This window comes from Lactuca serriola, chromosome 4 (assembly GCF_051521515.1).
Source record: "Lactuca serriola cultivar US96UC23 chromosome 4, Lser_US96UC23_V15, whole genome shotgun sequence".
Classification (NCBI taxonomy): Eukaryota; Viridiplantae; Streptophyta; class Magnoliopsida; order Asterales; family Asteraceae; genus Lactuca; species Lactuca serriola.
The window spans coordinates 107,713,334-107,740,593 of NC_136411.1; the positions used below are offsets into that span (position 1 = coordinate 107,713,334).

The following is a 27,260-nucleotide window of genomic DNA, read 5'->3' on the forward strand; positions in this document are numbered from 1 at the left end:
GGTATTGATCATGTTAGTGGAGGGCCGTGCATGGACCCAAGAGTCCTTGCGAGCAGATTCAGAGTGTGTGTGATGCATGGAATAGCGGTTACTCTACAAGGAAATAGTGTAGAGTTGGTGTGTGAGCACCATGGCATTTGCTGAAGTAATAAGGTGTTCAAGCATACTTCCTTGGATAAGGAAACGGAAAGGTATGTAACTCCCGGAGGGAGTGTTGGTTCATGGAAGTGAAAACAGTAGTGAGGATGGATGATTGAGAGTATCTCAATTATGGTTGTTGAGCACTGTGATTGTGCCAATGGTATGGAAGCACATCCGGATTGAGTGTCTGTTGAGGTTGCGGAAGAATTTCCGGTGGTATAGAACCAGAGGAGTTCGGAAGGGATGCAAGGATGGAGCCTTGGATTTTCAGTATGGTTGTGATCAGAATGTTATGTATGTAGCAGTAATTCATCTTGGGGATGTCTGTAGGTATTGTCAGTGAGTCGGGTTTTTCCAGCCTGAGAGTGTTGGAAAATGTGCAATATGAGTATGGAAGTGTAAATGAGAGCTCATGGGAGCTGCTCAAGAGCTGTAGGATGTATTATCTGTTGGATTAATGTCTAAGTCCATAACTATAATTGGTAAGACTTGACCCGACCCGGCATGGTCCATTTGGGTTGCATACCATCATGCACTTGGATGAGAGAAATAAGACACTTATGGTTATTAATATATTATAAGTTCTAGTATATTAATAATAAGAATAATGAGATTATTTAATTAGTATTGATCAAGAATTAATCTAGGATTAATTAAGTGATCAAAAGAAGACTAATTAAATATATGGGTTGATTGTGTAAATCATCCATACTTGTATAGTGGGCTAATGCTCCATGGATAATCAAGTTGGGCTAAAACCCATAGGATGGTCCATGGATGCTCCATGGTGTATTTGTACCCATGGATCCAAGGAAATGGAAAGTCATGACAGTTAGGGTTTACCCTAATTGTAACACTATATAAAGATCTTATTCTTGACAAAATTGGCAACTAGAATCACACTAGTATGATTCTAGAGAGGGCTAGCCGATTTTGATGAGTGTAGAATTTTCTCAAGTCATTCCAAGTGTTTTGATGATTGTGATTCCATTTGAGGTGTCACACTTGGGGCACTAGGCACTCAAGCTTCATGAAGACTTTCTACATCAAAGAGGTATGTACTCTATCTTGCTATAGTTATTGTTTTGTATGCTAGATTAGGATAATACCTTGGAAGTTCTTATTTGCATGTATAATAGAGAAAACATAGATCCAAGGTATTTAGGGTTGCATGTACACTTAGGAGTGTTAGAATGCTCAAAACCCAACAGTGGTATCAGAGCCTAGGCTTGTTTTCTTGTTATACCTGCAATAGAAGCTGAAAAAACGAATCTGGTGCTATCTGGCCATCAGACTCGGCGAGTCCATCAGGAGACTCGACGAGTCCATGCCTAAAAAGTGATGAATTCGATCCAACTCGCCGAGTTTGTTCATGCACTCGACGAGTTGGACCCCCAGACAGCATATTTTCGAGTTTTTTGGCCAGAAATAGACTAGGAACATTACCCTAAGTTGTTTTTGAACTTATAAACTTGTTTTTGGTGTGGTAATGTTCATGCTAATCCATTTTCAAAGATAATTGTCAATAGATTCATGTTTTGTATTAGTTTAAGGTTTAGACTAATTACATAAAAAAGTTTGATTTGAATTATCTTGTTCTTATGAGTTGCTTAGATTAATAGAAATGTTGAGTGAAATAGTTGTTTTCAATCCATTTTAATCTAAGAGTTGAATATAAAATGTGTTTGTGTAACTTGTCCTCAAGTTACATGAAGAGTCACATTAAAGACTCATAAAATTCATAAGAGTTGGCAATGGTTACAAAATGAAGAGTCTTGTGTCATTGAATAATTTTTATGACTCCATAACTTGTCCTCAAGTTATGGAAGTTCAAGAGTCACTTCATTAAAGAAAAAAATATGTAACCATAATTAAATCCATAAGTTATAAAATAAAGAAAAAAGTTAGTTCTTTTATTAGTTTAAAGTCTTCCATAACTTGTCCTCAAGTTATGGAACTTGAAGAGTTTTTGGATTAAAACTACTTTAAACACATAAGTTATGGAATTAATTAGTTTTGAATAGTTTCAAAACTTGCCCTCAAGTTTTGGAATTTGAAAAGTTTTCAAGTATGAATACTTTAATTCCAAGTTAGCCCTTAGAATTTTAAAAGTTAAAATTCAACCCTTATACTTTATAATATTATAAGTTAATAATATATATATGTATTAGAGTAAAGTCAGTCTTACCGCTAGTACGCCTCATTCATGAAGCCGGTCTATAAGGTGGGTATAAGGTTGTTGCCTATAAAATGGCAACTTAATGGGTGTCCACTCTCACCCACCGCTTGCTTGACTGGTGGAGGGTCGTTAGCCGAACGGGTTTGACAGGACTAGAATTCTCCCTTCATTAAAAGTATTAATGAAAAATACTAAGTAACTAAACTCTTAATAATACCCAATCTTAGTTACTTAGGAAAAATGTGAATAAGGTGCTAATCCATGAAATTACACTTTACACTTTGTCTAAGTCGTTAGTGGAGCGTGTGTGGTTAACCGGCACACTAACTTGGACTTAACAAGGTAGGTAAAGGGTGACTTAATATTTATCATAGTATCGATGGAGCGTGTGTGGTTAACCGGCACATCGATTGAGGGGTAATTTATTAAGGGTACCAAGTGATTTGCATGGTTACTTCACACCTCGTTTTGTGATCCTCGGCATCCCAGTCACAAAACTTGGAGGGCACACTCGAGATTGAAACATGCCTTTGAAAAGTTCAATGAATCTCAAAGATCTAGGAGTTTCAAAACCAATTAAAACCTAATTATACATTTCATTTATCTTGGTGGAAATTGGTGAATCGTCATTCACCTACCTTCAAATATTTTATAGCTTGGATTACGACATACCTCTTCTAAGTTATAAAATAGTTTGTTGGGTCCTAGCCTTAATATTTCATATTGGGTGTCATATTAAGGACTTTAAATCAACTATCTTGAATATCTCCCAAAAGATGTCTGTAATAGACACCTATGATCTTCCCAAATCTCTTGAAACAAGGTTTCCTAATGAAGATGATGTCCCATGGATATCATACTTCTTTCTCCTCCTCCAATTATTCTCCCTAACCCACAAGTTCTTGAAAAGTTTAAGGTCACTCAAGCCCTATTGGCAAGGCAAGGTCTAGGTGTGATCACATCTTGGAGACGTAGTCACATATTGACAAGCCGGGATAGTTGGGTGTCAAAGTCTTGAGAAAGTTGGTGGTTCAATCACTTTCTAAGTCACATAGTGAGTTCCTTTGGGACACCTATGAAACAGACTATGACAAGACCCTTAATGATCTTATCTATTTGCTAAGATCAACTTCCTAAAACTTTATGGACATTGATAATGATGACATTGGTTATCCAGTAAAGCATTCTCTTCCCAGTGGATAGGGATCGGCCATAGTCAACTCGGTTGACCAAATGGTAAAGAGAAAAGCTAAGTCTGTGATAGTCCCGTGTACCATTATCAAAGGGTCCATATGTTTATATTGCCAAAGGAAGGGGCATTGGTTGCGAAGCTGCCAAATTTACCTAAGGATGTTAAAGTCAATAAGTTTGACTCTACTTCAGGTAAATTCCACTATCTAACTCTGTTAAGTTTCTATTCTGAGATTCTTGATACATGATGTGACTGGGTCACATGGTGATGTTTTAAGAATCAAAGAAAAAGTGAAGAAACTTAAAGAAAGAATATGTTGAATCTGATGGCGTAGATGGATTTCTATCGCATAGTTTGAAGATCGGATTCTTGAGCTACTTCTCAGGAGTTATGAGATATTGCTTATGAATAGATAACAACAAGTTTTCATATGGATTGTAAGGATAAGTTTTTCCGCAAAGTTTTAAAATAAAAGAAAAATTTTGATTTTATTTATTTTAAAATATCCTTACAATGCCATTTGAGGAAAAATTGTTGCTTATAAGATTCCATTAACAGCAAGAGTGGAAAATATGAAATTGATTCTTTCATTTGTGGTAATGTCTAAATTTACCAAATAAGGAAAGATTCTCATCACCCAAGTTTCAATTGGACCGAAACTTGGAGTCATGCAAGTTGTATAGCATGATGAATGAGAACTTTCAAGTTTTGGAAAATTAAGACTAATTACTTGTTCACATGGATGTGTGAGTCAAGTAAAGGACTAAGGGATCGAGTACACATTCTTGTGCACTGGTCAAGTCCACCACAAAAAGATTGATAAAACTATTCGTCATGATTTACTTAAGTTCAGTAAATATGATTATACTTACAAGCTTAAGTGTAACTCTGAGACATTGGAAAAGGTTCCAATGTATGGTAGAGCGAATAAGAAGAATCAAATTAGGCAGAAGGATAAAAGTTTCTCATATCTGAAAAGATGGGAGAGTACTTTAGTATCAGTTTTGTGATCATCTTAATGATTAAGAAACCATATCAAAATTAGTTCTCTAAGGAAATCTTAGTGCATTCTTATGACTAAGAAGAGGAACTTGAATTGTTGAAATGGTTAAATCAAGAAGATGAGTCATACTTCGTTCCAATACAAGTCTTAGAGTCATACTCCAAGATTGTAACTTGAGAGACATGTCTCAAAAGAAGGTTTAAAACACTTGTCAAATGTAAGAGTAAAAGTTTTCTACTCTTGTACATTTGAAATTGGTAAGTTGTGATGTTTTGGATAAAACAAAGACCAACTAAGGCCAATTGTGTGAAGTGTTTGTCTTGATTAGAATCCACACTATCTCTTGGATATTTGACAAGGGAGTCTTATAGGTCAAGAGGACAGTGGGAGTCTTAAAGGTCTTGAAAGTCTCAAGAACTAATCAAGAATAAAACCTGAAGTTCTTCACTAGCACACGACTTGAGGTTTATAACCTATCGTGTTGACATATTATGTGCCCATTCCAGTTAAAGTTGGCTTTACATATGAGTTCTCAGAGTTCTCAAAGTGTTGCACAAACAACTTGGAAGCAATGGCAATCCCTTGAGCTGCCAAGTGGCAAGAAATTAAGATTGAGTTCAGTCCATATGAGTTTGGATTTGTCATTATCCTTGTCTTGTGACTATGGTTTTGAGAATTCACATGGATAAGAACACATACACCAATAAATCTAAGTGTCATAAGGTTTCTCTCCGATTCATGAAAATGATGGTGAGGAAACACTTTCACTAAGTAGATTTTAGCTAGATAGCAATTGTGATATTTGCATTCTCAAAGTCGTTAGTGGAGCGTGTGTGGTTAACCGGCACACTAACATGGACTTGTGAGAAGTGGCAAAAAGGTCTAAACATTATGATTACGGCATCCCTCTTCATAATTGTTTAGATACACAAGTGTGCTATCTAAGGGAAGGTGTATGATTTTGATAAGGTCTTATCAAAACAATCTAGTATCAGAAATCTGAACTTTGGAAGAAAGTTAGCTGATTTCTGAATACATGTCAGAGCTAGTGGGAGCATAAGTGTTATGCTAATAATCATCATGTTAGTGGGAGCATGATAAATATGATAAGTATTGCAAGTTAGCAATGTTAATTATAGAAAACAAAAGTTTCAATTGGGAAAGAGTTGTTTTGCTATAATTAAGGGAGAGGAAATTATACTTCATATCAAATCTATAAGCTTAGATTGTGAGGTTTTAATCATTTAGTCAGGGATATATATATGAATTTCATGTTGGAATGGCTCAACATAAGGAAATTCTGTATATGAGTCCATTATTTGCGTTCTAAAATTCGACTATGATTACGACATCCCTTTTCATAATCTGAATTATGAGAACTTGGCAAATTGAAATGGACATATTATAGCAAAAGACTGGTTTAGTCTTTATGTGAGACATCATGAATCATGTCCCATATGCTTTGGATATAGGATCGATTACATGTGCTATAATCATCCGTTCTAAAATTTTCCAAATGCCTGGGGCATTAAGAAGGGAAAAGGTTTAGAACTGGATATGACTAAAAGGATTAAACAATTGTCGAGGACAATCTAAGGTTTACCAAAGATTGGTTGCTCAATGACAGTTGGAAGTATAGTGATAATTCTGGAAGGACCATATTGACATAATCTGTAAGGAGGCAACTCTTGTTTAGAAGTGATAAGTCAGATTGGAATCTGGAAATGTTTCAAAGTTAGAATTTTCAATCTGTGTAAGATTAAGGAAACTTAATGCAAGAAGGATGTTTCCAAGGAGCTGATCTCCTTTGGAATACTCTGTAATGATTGTTGCCAAGTCTTTATGACTTTGTGCATAATCATTACGAGAGGATCAATGCATATAAGTTTAGAATCTAACAGATTTCAGTAAATGGCATGAATTTGGAATTCTTGCATTTGCAGTAAGGATTTGGGAGTGTGAAAAGAGAATCGTTGAAGCTATGTTCAATTGATCTAGTTCACAAAGTAAAGATCATAGACAAACATAGTATGCATACTTGGTGTATGGCATGACTAGTGTTTAAGAAAACATAGTGTACATGCTTGGAGCATGGGACAACTGTTGTTTTAAATTCAAGAATAAAGTTGATAGCTGAAACAGTATACAATGAATAATGTGTAATCATATGGTGATAAATAAAAGGTGTTTTATTTATGTTCAAAGGGTTGATACCATATTGGATTCAATTATTATTGTGTTTCATTTTGCATGTTTTGACTTCCCGAATAAACTGGGTTATTCTTTCGGAATGACTAAGTTATTCAAACTATCCACAGTCGGTCATATGTTGGAAGTAGATATGAATTAAGACTGTCATGAGTTGGCTTGTAGAGGTCTAAGGTGTTGGACAAAGGGCTACAACACTCATGAGTGCTCATAAGTTCTGAGTATTGGATTCAACCCGCGCTCATTGGAATCACTTCATGGGTCTTATCACGAGTGATCATGAGACGATAATATCTTATATTCTTCAAACCTAGAGATATGAGTTGTTACTATGAGTTGATAGTACATTGATTGCACGAAACCGCATTTGGTAACTCGGTGCTATAAAACGTGCCTTTGTGTATGATTCAACAAGTAGTAGAACAAGCCATATGAGTCGAAGTTTATCCGTTCCTTTTACCTTCGGGATAAAAGCGATATCTGTGGGCCCCTCGATGATTTGATGATGACAAATGGAAGTGCTCGGCCGGGCCAGGACTGATTTGATTTGTTCAATTAGTCAGTCGTCATAAATCGGAAATCGGGAAACAACAAATGGACAGATAGAATGATTATAATCCATGTCTCAGTCCATATGATATCTAGAATGGAGGAATATATGATCCCTTATCTAATGGACAAGTCACTGACAAAGGTCAGAGTTCATCTACAAGGTCAGAGTTCGACAGAAGCTTTTGAGAGCTACGATTGCCGGTTGGTTCCTGAAGTCATACACAATAATAGTTTTAGACTTATCCAAGTGGGAGACTGTTGGATTAATGTCTAAGTCCATAACTATAATTGGTAAGACTTGACCCGACCCGGCATGGTCCATTTGGGTTGCATACCATCATGCACTTGGATGAGAGAAATAAGACACTTATGGTTATTAATATATTATAAGTTCTAGTATATTAATAATAAGAATAATGAGATTATTTAATTAGTATTGATCAAGAATTAATCTAGGATTAATTAAGTGATCAAAAGAAGACTAATTAAATATATGGGTTGATTGTGTAAATCATCCATACTTGTATAGTGGGCTAATGCTCCATGGATAATCAAGTTGGGCTAAAACCCATAGGATGGTCCATGGATGCTCCATGGTGTATTTGTACCCATGGATCCAAGGAAATGGAAAGTCATGACAGTTAGGGTTTACCCTAATTGTAACACTATATAAAGATCTTATTCTTGACAAAATTGGCAACTAGAATCACACTAGTATGATTCTAGAGAGGGCTAGCCGATTTTGATGAGTGTAGAATTTTCTCAAGTCATTCCAAGTGTTTTGATGATTGTGATTCCATTTGAGGTGTCACACTTGGGGCACTAGGCACTCAAGCTTCATGAAGACTTTCTACATCAAAGAGGTATGTACTCTATCTTGCTATAGTTATTGTTTTGTATGCTAGATTAGGATAATACCTTGGAAGTTCTTATTTGCATGTATAATAGAGAAAACATAGATCCAAGGTATTTAGGGTTGCATGTACACTTAGGAGTGTTAGAATGCTCAAAACCCAACATTATCTTGACAACACATGAAGGAAAGAGTTGGATTTAGAAAGGAAGCGGGATGAGTCCCAGCAGAAATTTCGAGAGAGGTAACGTTAGTTAAGGAAAAGGATAACAGTTTGGTACCGGATCAGGACCCGGTGGTTCATGGTGATATCCAATTCTATAAGGGGCAAGTGAGTGGGTAATTTGGAATGATGGAAGTATCATCGGGTGATACTTAGTTGATGTGGACATCATTAAAGAGAGAAACCGGTGGCTGGTTTGAAGCAATTGTCGAGACTTTGTGAGGGAAGAGTTGGACTTCATAGGGTTTGATAGCAATGTTTGGAGGAACCTGAGTCGGTTGAGACCAGGAGCTATATTGTGGGAGTATCATTTGGGATGTGTTGCTGCAGGCTTCGAGGACGAAGGCTAATTTAAGTGGGGGAGAATTGTAACACCACAAGTTCAGAAGTGCAAGTTTAGGGTTCTTAGTGTTAATAAGGAAGGTCGACTCGGCGAGTCGAGTCGCGGTTCTGGTCACCTGTTAAGTGACCAACTCGGCAAGTTGGTGCTGAAGGGAGAAAAACCATAATCCGGGATTGTGCCCTATATAAAGCACATTATAACCCACCTTCAGCCTCTTTGCTACCCATTTGAGATCCAGAAACCCTCATCTTGTGTGTGTGACTCTATTGATGAAGAATTAGAGCTTGGAAGAGAAATTTGGTGTAAGAAGCTTGGGGATTTGGAGGCCATCATCAAGGGGCTTGGGTAGATTTGGAATCTACTTCTGTTTGGGCACATTTCAGGGGTACAGAACCTCCTCCTTAAGCTATTTCATTATTGATTCTTGAATGGTGGTTGATTTGGGATTCATTAGCTTGTTTGGGATCTATCTCGAGTTTGAGGCTTAGATCTGAAGTTGCTACTTCAGATCTAGACTTGTGATGGCCCAAAAGGTCATAAAGTTCCTGTCTAAGAGTCATTGGTGAAGCCCTTTGTCTTAAACCCTAGCCCTAGAAGTGCTTTGGGTTTATATTTCCTTGTTTTCACGTAAAGTTTGCAACTTTATGTGAGGGTTAGGCTGTAGAGGAGTGGATCTATGGATTGGAGTCCCTACATGGCTTGAAAAGCCTCAACAAGTCACATGGGTGTGCTCGATGAGTTGTATGATTATGTGCATGGACTCGGCGAGTTGGAAGAACAACTTCGCGAGTCTGTTGAAGATTGCCTTGAACTCGAAGAGTCTATGCTTAGACTCGGCGAGTCTGGTCCTGGAATCCTAACCTTTTCAGGTTAAGTTGTAAATCAGTGAGTCGAGGGATGACTCGTTGATTTGAGCAGGAAGGGACTCAATACTTGTTGGACTCGACGAGTCATGGGGAGACTCGGCGAGTTGAGTCGTGGCATTGGAGTTTCTGAGCATAGGAACTCGATGAATCAACGGGTTGACTCGGCGAGTAGGGTCAACCAGGAAGGTTGACTTTGGCTGAGGACTTTGAGTTGGACCAAGGGTTGACTAGTTTGACTTACAGGGGTGTTTTGATAATTATTGGTGTTTATTGGATTTGGTTAATTGGTAATGTTCAGTGGTGGAGTTTGTGCTGGTGGTCGGAGCAGCGTGATCTTATTTCTTCAAGTCAGCGGTTGCAGGTAAGTTGTCCTCACTATATCGACAGGGTTTACGACACCAAGGCCGCCCCTTTATCGGATGGAAATTCGGGTATTGTTTGTTATGTTATTGCTTTGCTAGATTTGCATCCTGGGATTTAGGATGGTGTTAGGTTATTGACCTGGTTAAGGTCGGTACCCGGTATATGGAGTGATGTTATGCTAGTGGCCGGTTAGGTCGGAATCCTGGTTAGGACGATGATATGCTAGATGATCTGTTAGACTGGTTGTCTGGTTAAGGATTTGTTATGTGATTAATTGTTTTATGTGCACATGGTTGTTTGACGGGGGTTGGGTTGACGCGGGTCCTGCTTTGTGTTGTAGGCCAACATACCCAGGGCGGACCGGATATTCCAAAGGCCCTGCGAGCGGTCTAGATAGGCTGAAGGCCCTAAGGGGGCGGACCAGACGTGTTGAGGCTCGGAGAGTGGACCAGGCCGACCGAAGGCCTGGTGTGGCAGACCAGTCATTTTGTAGACTCAGAGAGTGGACCGGGTGGATTGAAGGCCCGGTGCAGGCGGACCAATCACACTGTAGACTCGATATAGATGGCTAGACTCGGAGGGTGGACCAGGTGGAATGAAGGCCCAGTGCGGGCAGACCAGTTACACAGTAGACCCGATGTGCATGGCTGTTCTGTTTGTGATATGATATGATATGTGTGTGGTATTGTGGTTGGTATTTTGGGGGTAACTCACTAAGCTTTTGGGCTTAAAGTTTCAGTGTATTGTTTCAGGTACTTCAGGAGACCGTGGCAAGGCGAAGGCGTGATCGTACCGCTCCTCAGTTTTATGTTGATGTTTCTGGGATACTCTGATAATAAATGAACTGTAAACCTTTTTTGTAATAACTTAATGAATATGGGTTGTTTTTGGAAAGTTTAAATTGGTTGTAAATTTTCACGGTGCTACATTAGTTGCACAATGAATGAGTATACACAATATTTACGATATAATATTAAACATGCTAGCAAAAGTTATCAATAAACATAAGAAAAGAAACAACATGTTAGTATAGATCATTTTTTTTGATGTCCTAATTTTTTATTTGTCAGTGTATGTAAACAATAGTAATAATAAACCATTAAACGTGTTAGTAAAAATAACTTATCCTTATAGCTTAATTACATTGGTGTCTCCAAAAGTCAACAATGGACGCGATAATATTTTTAAGGGGAAATGAATTATTAGGGTAATTAACTATTGCCCTTGTACTCAATTGGTCACTTTTTTTTGTATCTCATTTACAATTGAACTTGTTGTAAGTGTTCACAGAAACCATTGAAACCGGCTATTGAAGGTTTCCGACAATTTCTTATCTCCGGCGACTCTCCGGTCGTCTTCTCCGGTGAGCCTCCGGTAAAAATAAGTTTTTCCAGTAGACTTTTCTCGACTGCCATCCAAGCGTCATCCACCGCCGGTGTTGCTTCTTAGCTTTCTCCACCCTCCCCTCTCTCCCTCCTGTCGATTTGCTGTCAGAAAAAGGAAGAAGGGACGCAGGCAGTAAGCCACCTGCCATCACCAGAACTCACCTGCCACCTCCCTTTTACCGTCGGTAAACCACCATTACCACCTCCTGCTGCTTGATGTTGCTATAAGTCATCAAGCCGAGACCCAAGGATCCGTCGAAAATCTCATTTTTGTCGGAGGCTCGCCGGAGAAGACGACCGGAGAGTCGCCGGAGATAAGAAATTGTCGGAAACCTTCAATAGTCGGTTTCAATGGTTTATGTGAACACCTACAACAAGTTCAATAGTAAATGAGATACAAAAAAAAAAAAAGGAAAGTGACCAATTGACTACAAGGATAACAGTTAATTACCCTAATAAGTCATTTCCCCTATTTTTAAACGGTGACAATAAGTGAACATTTATGACTATAGGAAAAAACTTATTGCTATAAGTGTATTATTCATGACGACTATCAAAATAAGATAGATACATATTTAAAAACAACCTACCATATAACGACGGGTTTGACCTATAATAACGAGTTTTCATGGATTATACTCACCACAATTGAACGGAAGCATAACATATCTTTAATGAAGCGACATTTCATTTCAAGTTGATTAAAAAAAAAATATGACATAATATGTCTATAATGATTGGTTTTTTACTTGAATAAAATCCAATTTTGTACGAGTGCAATAAGGTAGATTGACCATTGCCATTAAAATGATATGCGTTACGTTTTTCTTAATTGTTATTTTCTATATCTATATATCTATATAAATATTATAAATGCTGTCATTTTTTAATTTATAATGTGTTAAAGATAAATCATTTATCTTTTTTATATTGATTTAAAACCATCATATTATAAATTTCATTCTAAATTAATACACCTCATTAATGTTTTCAACTAATAATAAAAATTAAATATAATTTTGATTTAATATAGTCCTAATATTGTTTAAATTATCTAAACTTTACATATTAGAACTCAAAAAACATAAACAAAAAAGAGTATTAATACAGTTATTTTTTTACACTAAATATTGAAGGTAATAAAAAAGTAAATAGTGTCCACTGATTTAACTTTAACCACAAATAATATAGAAATTAATATAACTATGAGTTTGATTAAAAATATTTATATTGTTGTTATTATTTATAACATATAAAATTTTATATTAATTTGATACAAAATTATATAAAAATTTAAATTTTATAATAATATAAAATTAGTTAAAACTATTTTTTTAACGACTTCTAACCATAGTTTATATATATATATATATATATATATATATATATATATATATATATATATATATATATATATATATATATATATATATAACTACAATTTTATATAAATTTTTTTTATATGTGCATTAATATTTAAATTGTATTATATGTTAAAGAAGATGTTTCACTTTTATTATAAATGAAAAAATATGGTGATCAAAGTCATTGTCATTAAAAATCTATATATATATATATATATATATATATATATATATATATATATATATATATATATATATATATATATATATATATATATATATATATATATATCAGTGTTGCAAATATCGGTCTAGGCGGCCGATTAATCGGCGCCTAGGCGCTTGGCGGTCCACTACCATCGACGTTTATAGCTAATCGGAGTATATAATTGGATGTTGTCAAAGTCGGTCAAAGACGGGTCTAGGCGAGTCTAGGCGGTCAAAGAAGTCAACGTGATTTAAAAAAATTTCAAGGGAAAAATTGTCAAAATGTAACAAATGATTCTAGGGTTCAATCCGTTTTCTCATTCGATGCAGTAAAAAAAACGACATTCTCTCTGCCTTTCTGGACACAAATGATGAACGAGAACAACAAATGGAAATCAACGTACCTTCTTCTTCAATTCACCTTCGACTTTAACTCTCACTGTCTCCGTCTCACGCCGTCGACATTAGCTTCGGCCTCCGGTTCGACATCTCCTTAAAGCCACGATGTCGCAGTCCCCTTCCAAGCTTCAGTTCACAATTTCAGTTCCTCTCGTCACGAAGTTTCTCGGCTCACGATTCCATTTCACGAAGTTTTTTGGTTCCAAAATCAACTCTTCTTCTGACTTTAGCTCCTCTCATCGGCACTAATTGAATCATCTAGCAAAGGTTAGTTTTTATTTTTTTTTACTTCTCTGTGACAACTTCTTCTGTTCACAACAAGCAATTTATCAAGTCTCAATTTATCAATTGACCATGGGTTAAGTCTCAATGGTATACATCATACATAATTTATGTGAGTTTGATTTATGGAGATTAGGAAGAAGAAGGTGAAATCGATTTGAGATTAGGAAAACTGAAAAGGTATCCAATGATATCACATATCAATGGTATACATCTGTTAATAGTTTTTCTATGACATTTGTTAAGAAATTGAACATTTGTTAAGAAATTTGATAAGAAATTAAACATTTGTTAAAGTTGTTTAACATGAAATTTGTTAAGAAATTTGGTATCCTGTTAATTGTCTGTTGTAGCTGTTTAACATGAAATCTCTGAAGCTAACCATCTTCATTTATGCTCACCACAAAACCTTGGCGATGATGAGAAGTTACACAAACTAAAGAGAAATTATCTGACCGGGAGTCACGAGATTTGCTTCCGCCTTTCTAACATTACAAAGTTTGGCAGAAAAAAGGAGCAACTAAGACATATGTTCTCTAGCACCGAATGGGAGGAATGTAAATTTTCTAGTACACCTAAAGGGATTGCCTCATATAAAACGGCGTCAAGTGTCCAATTTTGGTACGGTGTGGCACAATGTTTAAAGGTGTTCTCCCCTTTGGTGAAAGTCCTTCGAATGGTTGACGCGGATTGGAAGCCCTCAATGAGTTTTGTTTACGGGGAGATTAAAGTTGCTAAAGAAGAAATTATCACATCATTGGGCGGTAACGAGAAAGCTTACAAGCCTATTATAGATATCAGAAACAAAAAGATGAAAGGTCGTCTAGATTCAAGTTTACATTTAACGTCTTATCTTTTGAATCCATATTATCATTATAAGGATCCACAACTCCAATATGATCCCGATATAATGAATCTGGTTCTTGATTTTTTTGATACATTACTTTGTGACAATTTTGAGATGCAAAGGCAAGTTGTAACAATTGACTTGCCAAAGTACAAAAAAAAAGTTGATAGACTTGGTTGTGATCTTGCAATTAAAAATTGTAGGGTGAATGATGTCGAGTTTGATCCGGGTAATTCATTTTACTTTTAGTTATCTTATAAAATTTTGATATTTATCGATTAATAATGTGTTCTTTTTTTTAATTGTAGCTAGTTGGTGGGGAGTATTTGGTGGCACAACTCCTCATTTGACAAAGATTGCAATGAGGATTCTTTATTTGACTAGTAGTTCATTGGGTTGTGAAAGGAATTGGAGCACGTTTGAAGGGGTTAGTATATTATTAAATTTATATTTTATAAAATTTAATAATTTATATATTAAGCACATTTCGACTCTTTGTTGTGTTAACATTTCTAGGTACATAACAAAAAACGAAATAGATTGGAGGCAAGCAAATTGAACAATTTGTTCTATGTTCAATTCAATGCTAATTTAATGGAAAAAAACCAAAAGTGAAAAGATAGAAATATGGAGGTGTTGTTAGCAAATTATTCACTCTTGGCTCAAGAATGGATTGTTGATGTAGATAAAGTAGACCCCGAAACGGTTAACGAAGATCTAGGAACCGATGATAATCAAGCACCCCGAGAAAGTCAAATAGCGAGGGAACTTTCCGATGAAGATTTTGAGTCCGAGTGTGAGGAGAAAGTGTTAGAAGAAGACGAATATGAGTCGAATGGGGTTCAAATAATGGAAGTGTGTGGAGAAGATTAGAAGATAATATGTTTTATTTTTGTGCTATTTAAACTTATTATGAACTTGTAGGATGATGATTTGGTGTGTTTGTTGAACTTATTATTAACTTTTTATGTTTGTTTTGGTCTTTTGGATGATAATTTATTGTGTTTATTAAACTTTTATGCTTATTTACTTATATTATTATGATTAAATTTAGATTTATTAATTTTTGAATTATTTTCTTAATAATTAATGGTCTCCGATTAATCACCCGATTTATCCCCACCTAGCCGATTAATCCCTTGACCCTAGTCCACCGTCTAACTACCATCAATCGATTTTTGCAACCATGATATATATATATATATATATATATATATATATATATATATATATATATATATATATATATATATATATATATATATATATATATATATATAAGACTGACCATTGAGTTTTATAGAATAAATGATTAAACTTATTATATGGTTGAACGTATTCACATTACCAACAACATATTTTCTTAATTATTCTTAAACAATAACACTAGAATAGTGTTGTCTACACGTCCGTATATATATATATATATATATATATATATATATATATATATACACACACACACACACACACGTAAGCCTACACGTAATGACATCTTGCAATTGCAAGCTCATCATGCTAGTGTGCATGTGTTTCCTGGAATGCTAGGAAGCTTAGATTTTCTCCATTGGGCATGGGAAAATTGCCCTACGTCATATCATGGAAAATTTACCCAAGATGATAATGGTCACCCAACGGTCATACTTAAACTAGTTGCATCACAAGATCTGTGGATTTGGCATGTGTTTTTTGGTTCCCCTGGTTCGATTAATGACATCGATGTTCTAAACCGTTCACCTATATTTAACAACATATATGATGGATTTGCACCAAATTCTTCTTTTGAAATGTGTGGAACGTCATATAAGTATGATTATTATCTAGTCAATGGAATCTATCCTGAGTATGTTGTGTTTGTTAAATCGTTTACATGTCTACATGATTCTAGACGAAGAAAATTCAAGAGAGCTTAAGAAAGAGCTAGGAAGGATGTTAAGCGGGCTTTTTGAGCTCTAAAGAAACGGTGGTTCATATTGAAAAAACCAGCAGTAAATTTAGGCGAGGATAAACTTCAAGAAATCATGAATACATGTCTCATACTGCATAACATGATTATTGAAGACGAAGGAAGAGCAATATGTGTGTTTGACGAGGAAGAAACCATATCAGAGACACAACCAATAGAAATTGGTGGCGAAGATTATATGAGCAGGAGAACAGAGATACATTGCACTGAAACATTTCACAATCTTCACAATGACTTAGAACGGGAATGTTCATCCTCTCTTAAAGTCCGTTATGGATTTCAAGTCGGGAATAGAGCTGTGGTAAGCAATATAGATCAGTTCAGGTTCAAGGGAGGGTGATCGAGGGGACCCAGACTTGAGATCTCTTCTCTATGGCGGGAGGTGTCTTTCGTAAGTCAGGAACACATTAAGGGGTTCAAAACATTAACCTTAATTTGGATCCACCGGATGACCTCGAAGACGAGTTCTCGGAGAGCGATTTTATGTAGTTTGCTTTAGTTATTTTTTTTGTGTTTTTTTAAGTTTGTAAGATTATTTTAAGGTCATGTTTTTTTTTTGTTTTTTTTATGCAATGTAATGTTTTTTTGAATTTTCAATGTAATGTTTTTTTTTTATTTTGAGTTTTCAAGTAATGAAAAATTATGGTTTTTATTAAAAAACAAGTTTTATTAAATTAAAATATTTCAAAAAAAACAAAAATAAAATAAAAGTGTGGCACTACTCCCTTGATGTGGCAAGAAATCATACTTCTATGGTAAAAAATGGCGTGGCGTACATTTGACGGTGAAGAAAATACGGCTTCGATAGCACCACTCTCTCCAACCTAATGAAACTTTCTTTTAATCGGACAACGCTTATATTTGTATAGTTAATTACTAGTAATATAAAAGGGAGAGAGTTTGGAATTTGATTCGTACTTTTATTAATCTTTGAAGTAGAATTAAATATAAGTAGAGGATACTAAAGATGAACAATAATGGAGTTTTGAAAGGCCTTTTTTTTTCTTTCTTATTAGCGTCACCACTACCAACACTCCTTCCTTTTTCCCAAATTCAAAAGCCAGCACCATTTTCTTAAAAGTCCACAGCATCTGAATATGCATGGATCATCTCATCATCTTTTCTCCACCACTTTTCCTCTCTCTCTCTCTCTCTCTCTCTCTCTCTCTCTCTCTCTCTCTCTCTCTCTCTCTCTCTCTCTCTCATGCACCTTTACACATGATCAAATCTCATCCTAGGATGGCACATGGGTTGAATACCTACACCAAGGAAATCCCTAGTTTGCCCCCCATGATGTTCTTCAATCTGTATGTGCCTTCTTTTAGAGGGAGGGTACATCTGCTCCAAATTGGAAAACTCGTTCTCCAAATCACTTCCATTACAGTTTTTCATCATGGTACTAGTACCGTACAACCCACAAAATCTGTTCTCTTCTTGAACTTGAGTAGGAGCAGTAGCTGAAACCATTGTAGTACAATTGTTGCTGGATTTCAATCCGAAGCTTCCAAGGAAAGCAGATTGGTTGGCCGTAGCAGAGGAGGTCGACCCCATTTGAGCAGCTCTCTGCAACAAAGCAGTTGCAGACATGCTTGCCGTCGGGTGTGTTTGGTGCGAGATGCTTTGTGAGCTGAACAAAGAAGGTGCACTTACATTAACCTCGTGATCTGAAGTGGTTTTCATTCCAAACACACCCCAATCGGAGTGATATTCGGATTGTGGATTGTGGTTTTGATGAGGATCAGCATATAAAACCGAGTCGATTTGATGCATGTCCTGGAGATTATTATGCTTATTGTTTTCGTTATTAATATTGTCGCTACCACTGGCCCATAGTGAAAGTTCACCTTGTTGTGTCGGGTCAAGATGGTTTTGGGGGTTAGATGAGATGGGCTTAAAGATGGAAGACAAGTGTTGAGCCATGGTTGGACCAGCGAGAACCGGTGGTCCTACAAAATGGTAGTTTATGTTTCCAAGTGATCCTGCTGGTGTTGCATTGTTGAAGTGAGATGCTGCTGTAACCCTTGCAGTTTCCTCCGCCAAGGCGTCACAAAACGCCCTATGAGTGATAAAGCTGTCTCTCCTGAGTACATATAGTTCAGTTTTCATAAGTAATAATTAAAAACACCAAGACAATTAATATAAACCAATTATGTCGTGAAGAAACTAATTATCTTTAATTTTATCAAACAAATTAATACTAGCCATGTAATTTTGGGCACCAAATTATAGGTGTAGGACATTCTTTTTTCGAGCTTTTTTTGGGGGGGTCATTTTCGTTATCTGGATATAGTGCTGACATATTTATTAATTTGTTGCAAAAAAATGTTTGGTTATCTTTGACATGATGTCATGGTAGCTCAATGCTAACATCATAAATAATTATATGATTCTTTAGAAATATATTTAACCGTATAAATATGTATGTAATTTACAAATTCAACAACTTGAATTAATGGTTAAAACGAGAGAAGTAACTTCATATTAATAAACTAGGTATAAGATCCATGTATTACATGATTAATTAAAAAAAAGTTAAATATAAATATCTAAATATTTAAGACTCTTTGGATTTATAAGAAAATTAAAAAAAATAATGAATTATTAAAATTGATTTTTTTATCTTTTAAATTTAAATAAATAAACAAAATAAACTAATGAGCTTTAATTTAGGAATTTTGAAATAAGAAGGTAAGTCCATTAATAAAATTGATATTAATTTATTACTACATTTGTTGTAATTATTACATTAAAATATTATATGAAATTTGTTAAAAAAGAAAAATCTATAAAATAATATGTGAAAAAGAAATTAATTCAAAAAAGCCACAAAATGAAATTTAGCAATTTGAATAACTGTATGACATGTGACAAAAAAACCTTCATTTATATATATATATATATATATATATATATATATATATATATATATATATATATATATATATATATATATATATATATATATATATATATATGATTGTAATTAGATTTTAATTTATTGCCTTAATGCCTTTTACTTTTCAAATTTTCATATTGATAGTTTGAAATATTTATGCAAGAATGAACAAAATTTCAGTAGTAATAATAATAATAATAATAATAATAATAATAATAATAATAAAATAAGTGTAATGAATATTTTATAACACATCGATCTGTGCATCATATGATGTGATTATTATTGAAAGTTTATGCATGGGTAATATATTAATAGTTAATTAATGAAAGATAAAGTATATTGACAAACCTACTAACCTTTTACCATATTATGGAATTAATTAAAGAAAAATTAAATATATTTTTATTTTTTCTCTTACTTGTAAATAATAATATATATAATTTATTAATTTTCTTTTTTAATTTGAACATTTATCATGACAATAGAAAGATAGATAGGAACAAAACTAATTTTTTTTAATTAAATGAAATAAAAAAATCAAATCAAAGAGATGGTATTTATTTAAATTAAAAACATCATTATATGTAATTTTAAATTTATTAATTATATATTCGAACTACATATATAAATATGTTAATTGCATATTTTTATTTCAGCAAACATATTTATTTGGTCTTGTCCACCAACTTTTAATTAAATAAAATAAACTAATAAAAAAATATCAGTATCTGATAAGATGATGGGAAAGAATGATTTATGGGGCTGTACATCTGAAGTATTATTGATACTTTTCTTAAATATTCTAACGAAAGTTATGGTAAAAAAAGTATAATTGATATCGTATGATTATAAAAGTATAAATATATTTAAAAATCTTAAACTGCGTCATCTTATACATAATATTTATGTTTGTAGTTTTATGTTTTAAACTTGTGATGGAAATGGAAAAAAAAAAAAAAAAATTACCTTGAAAAAAGAGTGCCGCAATCACACTTGTATTCTCTTGTCCCACAGGTTTTGGAATGAGCTTTCCAATCCGACTGAACTGCATAACACTTAGAGCACTTGGCACACTTCCACTTCTTCTCGCCATGCTTCCTGCAGAAATGTTTCTTGATACCAGTAAGGTCTCCAAGTGCCCTTGACGGATGGTTATGGACACACGACTTCTCCGGGCACACGTAAACTCGTTTTCGAACTTCTTTGCTTGTTCTTTGCTTCAGTTTCCATGGCAGGTTATGACCTCGCCGATGAAGCTGAAGGTTTTGATCCCTTTGAAATCCCTTTCCACAAATCTCACACAAGAATCTATTTGTTGCCATCAGAGTCTTGGGTGACAACGCGATAACCTCTGCTTCAGGATCTGAAAAATTGTGAAAAAAAGATTCAAAATTAACAAGTCTTGAATGAATATGACTAGATGATGATCATGAATGGTTGAAATTAGGGTTTTTTTATGAATCGAAAGTGTTAAAGTCCCAATTGCTCACAACAGCCGATGATATTATACTGAAATATACGATCCTTAAAGAAAGTAAAAAGATAGTTTGAAAAGGGTATTGCCTGGGGTTCCTGGGAGGTTTCTTTTCTTCTTGATGATGGGAGGATTGGAGGAAGGTAGTCGAAGATTGTTGTTGTGTGTGAAACCATTGGGGATTATGGTTTCTTCTGCTACAAGCTTCTCTAACATCTTGAGCTCCTTAGACGATCGTCTTCTTGTTCTTCTTGGTTGTGAACGTTGTGAAGTATTCAAAGTAGATCTTGCAGTGTTTAGGTGTGTCTGTGCTGGGTGTGTTTATGAAAATAAATTAAGTTTAAAAAACTAAAGGGAATGAGCACAACCTAATCAAGGTTACATTCTTAATTATAGCAAAGAAATGAAAAGATGAATCTCTCTCTCTCTCATATGCAGTCTCTTTCATACACATATATGGGTGGTCTTCAAACCACTTTTGGTCGGAGATTTAATATATTATTATCGTTTTATCAAAATTGCAACGTTTGTTTCAAAAACATCATTAATACGACTTATCTGCTAAAATCGTATATTAAGTAATTTATATATTTAGAGAATACAACGTTTGAGATAAAAAACGACCACCCACTTCACGAATTTAATCTTGCTAAACTTGCGATATAACTATTTCTTACAAAAGCAAACCCACACCTGCCGAAGGATATTTGAGATCCACTCTTTCATAAGGATTTAGTCCTTCCACATTCTCATACAGTAATGACAAATTAGACCATGAGTAATCCTCTCTATGACATCAGCAACCAAAACCCATGAACCCACTTCGGAGAGAGAGAGAGAGAGAGAGAGAGAGAGAGAGAGAGAGAGAGAGAGAGAGAGAGAGAGAGAGAGAGAGAGAGAGAGAGAGAGAGAGAGAGAGAGAGAGAGAGAGAGAGAGAGAGAGAGAGAGAGAGGTCGTCCGCCTCTGTGCTCGCCACCACAAATCACCACCACCACGAGCAACCACGGACCGGCGGGATAGTGTGCACAGTCGTGGTCCGTACCCACGTCAACAACGAGCATGTTCGTTGCAGGTATATGGGACGGCCTTATAAGCCACACTCGTTAACGGGTCACAGTTTTCATTTACTACTCGTGGGATATTAAACCTACCTCCTTCCCCATGCAACCATTCCAGAATTCAAAGTTCAATAGTCTCACTAATGGCTCATGGTCTTCCTGAGTGTCGAACTAACCTCTATTTAAGTTCTAATGGATACTCTAGTCGACCAATTCTTACCGAGAAAAATGATACTTACATTTCAAACTACTAGGAAATATGCTAACTGAAGTATAAGTGGATAGTCTTCCTTTCGTTTACATATGCAAATACGACATCTTCAAGTGAAAGACCTGATCAACTCGCTTCCCATACAGAAGATTCATCTACAAGGCCTTTCCTTAAGAGTATTTTCAAGAGTTGGAGTAAAAAAAATTGTTGTTGCGAAAATAGATGTTGGAAGTCGTATTGCATATAAGGTTATGCAGATCCCAATTGCCCATATTATTATGGAAATCTTCCACATGTCCAACCATTCACTCCGACTTCAAACCACCTACTCATGCAATCATGCCACTTGTTCTGTGTAGTAAGGCAATTAGGTACCCCTATAGTAAATATATCGGATGACGACATAAGTTTTTACGCCTCATCTTGTTGAATAATTTAATGTATTTCAATTTAATATTACTATCGTAAGTTTGAGTATTGCTACCTTCTATTACAATGTTTTCTTTATTATAATCATAATATTCTTGTAAAACCATGTTTTGAGTTGTTTCATAATTCGGAGTCGTGACCCGATGATCAATTATAATAAGGCTTTGAACTTTGGGGAAAGAGAGGTTTGGACCCATGTGGATTATGGTAATGTGTATGTTGTGATCCAAGAGTTCGCTTTGTGCTTTGGAGCCCAAGTGATAATGGTAAAAGTGATGGTTCGGGCCTTTCATGAATTAAGGACTTTAGTTTGAGGTATTTTAAGTCAAAAGTAATTAGATAGGGTTGTAGAGCTCCTCAATACCTTTATGTGGATATAAGGATCATCGAAAACGGAGATAGAACGAAGAAGTTATGATCATTTGAAGTTATAAAGGTTTTAGGTTAAGTCGAGTACGTTGGGCGTACAGGTCATACGTTGGGCGTACTGACTGGGATGATTGTGGAGTGCCATTGAGTACGTTTCACGTACTCCAGTAAGATGAAAACCCTAATTTATGGTCTTGGACCCTATTTAAAGGCCTTAATTCATTTCCAACCCTCCTTATCTTCAACCTCCATCCCCTCTAACCCTAGATTCGAAGCCCTAGCCCCTATTTTGTTAGATTTTGAGCATTAGAGTGATTATGGTGGATTTTTGGTGCCTTTGGAAGAACTCCTTGGAGAAGTGTTGGTTTTCTTGGAGCTTGGAGATTCAGGCCTTGTTCATCTTGATCTAGCTTCTGGAGGTAAAAAGTTTTAATCTTGATGGCTTTCTCATGTAAATCTAGTTTGGGGTTGTGATTTGTTATGTTTTGGTCCCAAGATTGTGGTTCTTATGAGTAGAAGTTACGTCAGAACCCTTGAGCCTCATAATTGGTCCTTCTTGATGTTATTAAGTCATAAAAAATGGATCTTGAGGAGTATTATCCTTTCATGCAAGAACTAGTGACCTTTTAATGAAGTTATGAAGATTGGATTTTGGATCGAACCCCATTAAGCCATGCAAATTCATAAAGTCAGGAACTTTTATGACTTAAGGCATCCCTTAGAGGTTGGATTTGTGTTTAGACATTTTGTTCTTAAGCATTTAGTGCTTAAAGTGATCTTTGGTCAAGTAGGGAGTACGTTGGGCGTACGTATGCATACGCTTAGCATAATGCATGTTTTCCCCGATTCCTTGGTTTGACAAGTTTTACATTGAGCATCAACAGGCAGTACGTGGGGCGTATGAGTCCGGTATGCAGGGCATACTCATGAAATTCTCTTTTTTGTTCCTTTTGGGCCTTGGGTCTTTTGGGAGTTGAGCCATGAGTTGTTGGGTCAAATATACGAAGGGTAAAATTGTCTTTTACCCATTTAAAGGATAGAAAATGAATTGGACTGTGGATTTTAGAAATTTCCTTAATTATTTGTTAGGAATAATTTGGTTGTGTTCAGTGTGAGGAACTCGGTAGGAACAGTGCGTATGTTTTTGTTATCTCGGATTGAAGTGAGTCTCATCACTGTACCCGTAGGTCGAAGCCACCAATGTCGGCCCAATAGGATCTATTATATGCTAGTTGTCTTTGTGACTCTTGCATGGTAGGTTGGGCTAGGCTCATTGTATGACGGGCTAGGCCTATTAGTATGTTGGGTTGGGCCCATTAGTTAGGAAGGGATAGGCCCGATATTGTGGGTTGGGCCCAATGTGAGGGTTAGACCCAATGATATGTATGGTTTGTTGTATTTTAGGGAACTCACTAAGCTTTGTGCTTATGGTTTCATGGTTATGTTTCAGGTACTTCCGGTTCGAAAAGGAAGGGTCCGACTTGATCGCAATGCGTCCATCCATGTTTCCACACTTTATGATTTTGGGATTGTACTCTGATAACTATTTTTACTTTAATATGTTTTTGAACGATTGAAAATGATAAATGGTGTTTATGGTTGAATTAAAAATGAAAAATTTTACTTTATAATTTTTGGGACGTTACAATTCTTTTTTATATGTGAGCGGTTCAAGATTTGCGAGTTGCATAAATGTTAATGAGGGGTTGATTTTAGTTTAATGAATACAATCCTAATAAATAGAGACTTCATATTTCAAGTTTTTTCTATGATGTTTCTTCTCTAAATCTGCTACTCGGTCATTATTATTTGGTCATCTTTATCATCATATGTTTTGAACTGAGCATGAATTCACAAAATGATAGTGTTATAGTCTGCTTGTGTAGTGGAGGTTTGTGGGAAAATGTAATGGTCTTTGAGAGTATATGTCAGCAAATGTTAACAATAATCACACTTTCAACTTTAATGTAGTTTTGACTTGACTACATCCATTTATTGAAGTTTTAAGTTTGACATAACAAGTATCTGTCATCCTCCTTATGGAATTAAATGTATAATTCATTGATTCTTCGTCTTTCTTAATGGGAACAATGTTATGATTTGGCTACAATTTGAATAAATGGTTAAAAATGAGGAATTAATGGTGGGTAGTGATATTATTAGGTGTGACGACCTAATAATATCTAGCGAAGTTGAGTTACTCTATCATTTGATTCAAAGCCATTATGTGCAAATAATAACCTAAAACCTAAAATAGGGTAATTGTGGAATTAAATTTGGTTGATGATAGGATGTTCTTATAGTTGTCAGTTGAGTCGGGTTTCACCATGTTGGTATAATTTAGTGTAAAAAATAGGTATTATTATATAAGGATGGTAAAGTGGGAAGTTGTTGGATGATTGTCAAGGTTACATGTATATATTGAACTTAAAGGTGATCAAGAAGTGATGAAAATTGGAATTAACTTAACAATCATATTCTAAGGTGAGTAAGTGTAACACCCAAAAATATCGAGTAACAATTTCATTTTAAATAAGTCAAACCATTCACCCATTATCCCAAAAGTCGGTCATAACAAAAGTATGGTCAAAACATCAGAGTAAAATCATAAATAGTCATTATGGAATAAGTCTCCAGGTGATGCAGTGCAATCAAACCGGGACCTTACTTGTGAGACTAGTAGTACCTGAAAACATTTTAAACATAAACCATAAGCATAAAGCTTAGTGAGTTCCCCAAAAAACCCCATACCATATATACATAATAGTCAAAACATAATTGGGTCTATTTCACCCCCTTCGGTCTCTTTCAATCGGTACTGGGTCTATTTCACCCCCCTTCAGTCTCTTTCAACCTGTAGTGGGTCTATTTTACCCCATTCGATCTCTTTCAACTGGTACTAGGTTTATTTCACCCCATCCGCTCTCTTTCAACCGGTATTGGGTCTATTTGACCCCTATAGCTAAGCATACAATCATACCAACAAGAGTTACAAAGACAACAAGCACATACATGCATAACAGTAAGTGTCAGAAAGACAACTATCATCCTACAAACAGAATCTGGTGGGCCGGCATTGGTGCCTTCGACCCACGAGTATAGTGAGGAGACTCACCTGAGCTATTTAACTAAAGCCCAATAACTACATCAACAACATACAGCCAACCAAAGCTTCCTATGGTCAAACCGAGACCAGTCCTTAACCAAATACTCAATTCTACCCAAGTTTGACCAAAACACAAACTAGTCAAAAGGTCAACGGTCAAAGTCGGCTGAGTTGTTAATAATACATCTTCATTTTATTATCGATCTAGGAATGATTGACTCCAAAAGTCAATCTCGATCGCCAAATATTCCTACATGGCCAGTAATAAATACCATAAATTTCTCGATTGCTTGGATATATTTATTTCACTTTCAACCATTAAATATAGGATAGGCCTTAGATAATTTTAATTACCTAAAATTAATCATCTCGACAAAATAGTAAAGTTAATTTTATTCTTGTTACGATACTGTTCACAAAATCTCATTATTATTTATACCCAAAAAATTCATATTCGGTTTAATTAAACAAGTTCACATCTTTGTAGCCCGATTAATAAAGGTTGAGGTTCAAACCTCCTAAAATATATACTAAATCTCGTTTGAATTGTTATTCCATAGATCCAAGATCAACCATTATTTCTCTTGTCATAACCCATAAAACGTGAGCCCAACTAACAAAGCCCATAAGAAAAAACTAAACCCTAATATCCTAGCTAAAAGACAAGGGTAAAATTGTCAAACACTTACCTTACCATCCAAGCATGTCCAACATCTTGGAACCAGCCACCATAGACAGCCAATACACCTCCAACGATTGTATCCCTCTAAGGCCTCCCTCTTCTCCAATGATAACATTCACCTCAAGCACAACCTTCTACTCTGGCGCCGACTGTCACACCTCCAAACCAGATGGCAGAAATGTCTGAGGGTAGAGCGAGAACACATTATTCAAAATAATTGAATACATTGAAACACAAGTACATAAACAACCATCGTACCATATGATTAGATAAGTTACATGACCTGAATATTAATTGATATCAAAATACATTACAAGCTTTTGCATGTTATCATATAAAATAGTTCCCATACAAATGTCACAAAGTTCAAGCAATGATATTTGGTGTCTTGTCTTCAAAAATGGTTCCTCTGATCCGAGCTTAATTATTTTCTGAGAATACATGTCGTTTTAAAAGTCAACATAAAGTTGCTGAGTTCATAAGAGTTTAGTTGTAGAAAAATCCGATGTTTTCCTTATGTCTACCTTGTAAAAAGTTTTGTATTTGTACGCCTTCAGTATAAAAGAAGAATGTATGTGTGGAGTATGTATTCAAAAGTATTTATAAAAGAGAAGTTCCTATAACTTCTAAACTCATAAAAATGTGGTTTGTCATGTGA

At 35.3% G+C, this 27,260-nt stretch overlaps 2 protein-coding genes across 2 annotated transcripts; one reads left to right on the top strand and one right to left on the bottom strand.

The window, feature by feature from the left end:
- The first annotated feature begins 14,089 nt into the window (after positions 1 to 14,089).
- Positions 14,090 to 15,022, top strand: LOC145098700 (uncharacterized). The gene is made up of 3 exons (XM_079036311.1): positions 14,090 to 14,636; positions 14,716 to 14,834; positions 14,924 to 15,022. The coding sequence occupies exons 1-3, from the start codon at positions 14,090 to 14,092 to the stop codon at positions 15,020 to 15,022; spliced, it is 765 nt and encodes a 254-aa protein (XP_078892437.1).
- Positions 15,023 to 17,120: 2,098 nt separating this feature from the next.
- LOC145102271 (zinc finger protein MAGPIE-like) lies at positions 17,121 to 21,066 on the bottom strand. Its single transcript, XM_079039654.1, has 3 exons — positions 20,836 to 21,066; positions 20,239 to 20,635; positions 17,121 to 18,453 (listed from the first exon to the last, which is right to left on the bottom strand). The coding sequence occupies exons 1-3, from the start codon at positions 20,960 to 20,962 to the stop codon at positions 17,586 to 17,588; spliced, it is 1,392 nt and encodes a 463-aa protein (XP_078895780.1). The 5' UTR covers positions 20,963 to 21,066; the 3' UTR covers positions 17,121 to 17,585.
- Between the last annotated feature and the right edge of the window lie 6,194 nt (positions 21,067 to 27,260).

What these genes read in the sequence shown, in the direction of transcription:
- LOC145102271 (XM_079039654.1), bottom strand. Translation starts at nt 20,962, where the DNA reads ATGTTAGAGAAGCTTGTAGCAGAAGAAACCATAATCCCCAATGGTTTC. An exon ending in AAACCTCCCAGGAACCCCAG is followed by an intron (nt 20,636 to 20,835) that starts GCAATACCCTTT and finishes ACAATTTTTCAG; the next exon opens with ATCCTGAAGCAGAGGTTATC. An exon ending in TGCGGCACTCTTTTTTCAAG is followed by an intron (nt 18,454 to 20,238) that starts GTAATTTTTTTT and finishes ATATGTACTCAG; the next exon opens with GAGAGACAGCTTTATCACTC.
- LOC145098700 (XM_079036311.1), top strand. Translation starts at nt 14,090, where the DNA reads ATGTTCTCTAGCACCGAATGGGAGGAATGTAAATTTTCTAGTACACCT. An exon ending in TGATGTCGAGTTTGATCCGG is followed by an intron (nt 14,637 to 14,715) that starts GTAATTCATTTT and finishes TTTTAATTGTAG; the next exon opens with CTAGTTGGTGGGGAGTATTT. An exon ending in ATTGGAGCACGTTTGAAGGG is followed by an intron (nt 14,835 to 14,923) that starts GTTAGTATATTA and finishes TAACATTTCTAG; the next exon opens with GTACATAACAAAAAACGAAA.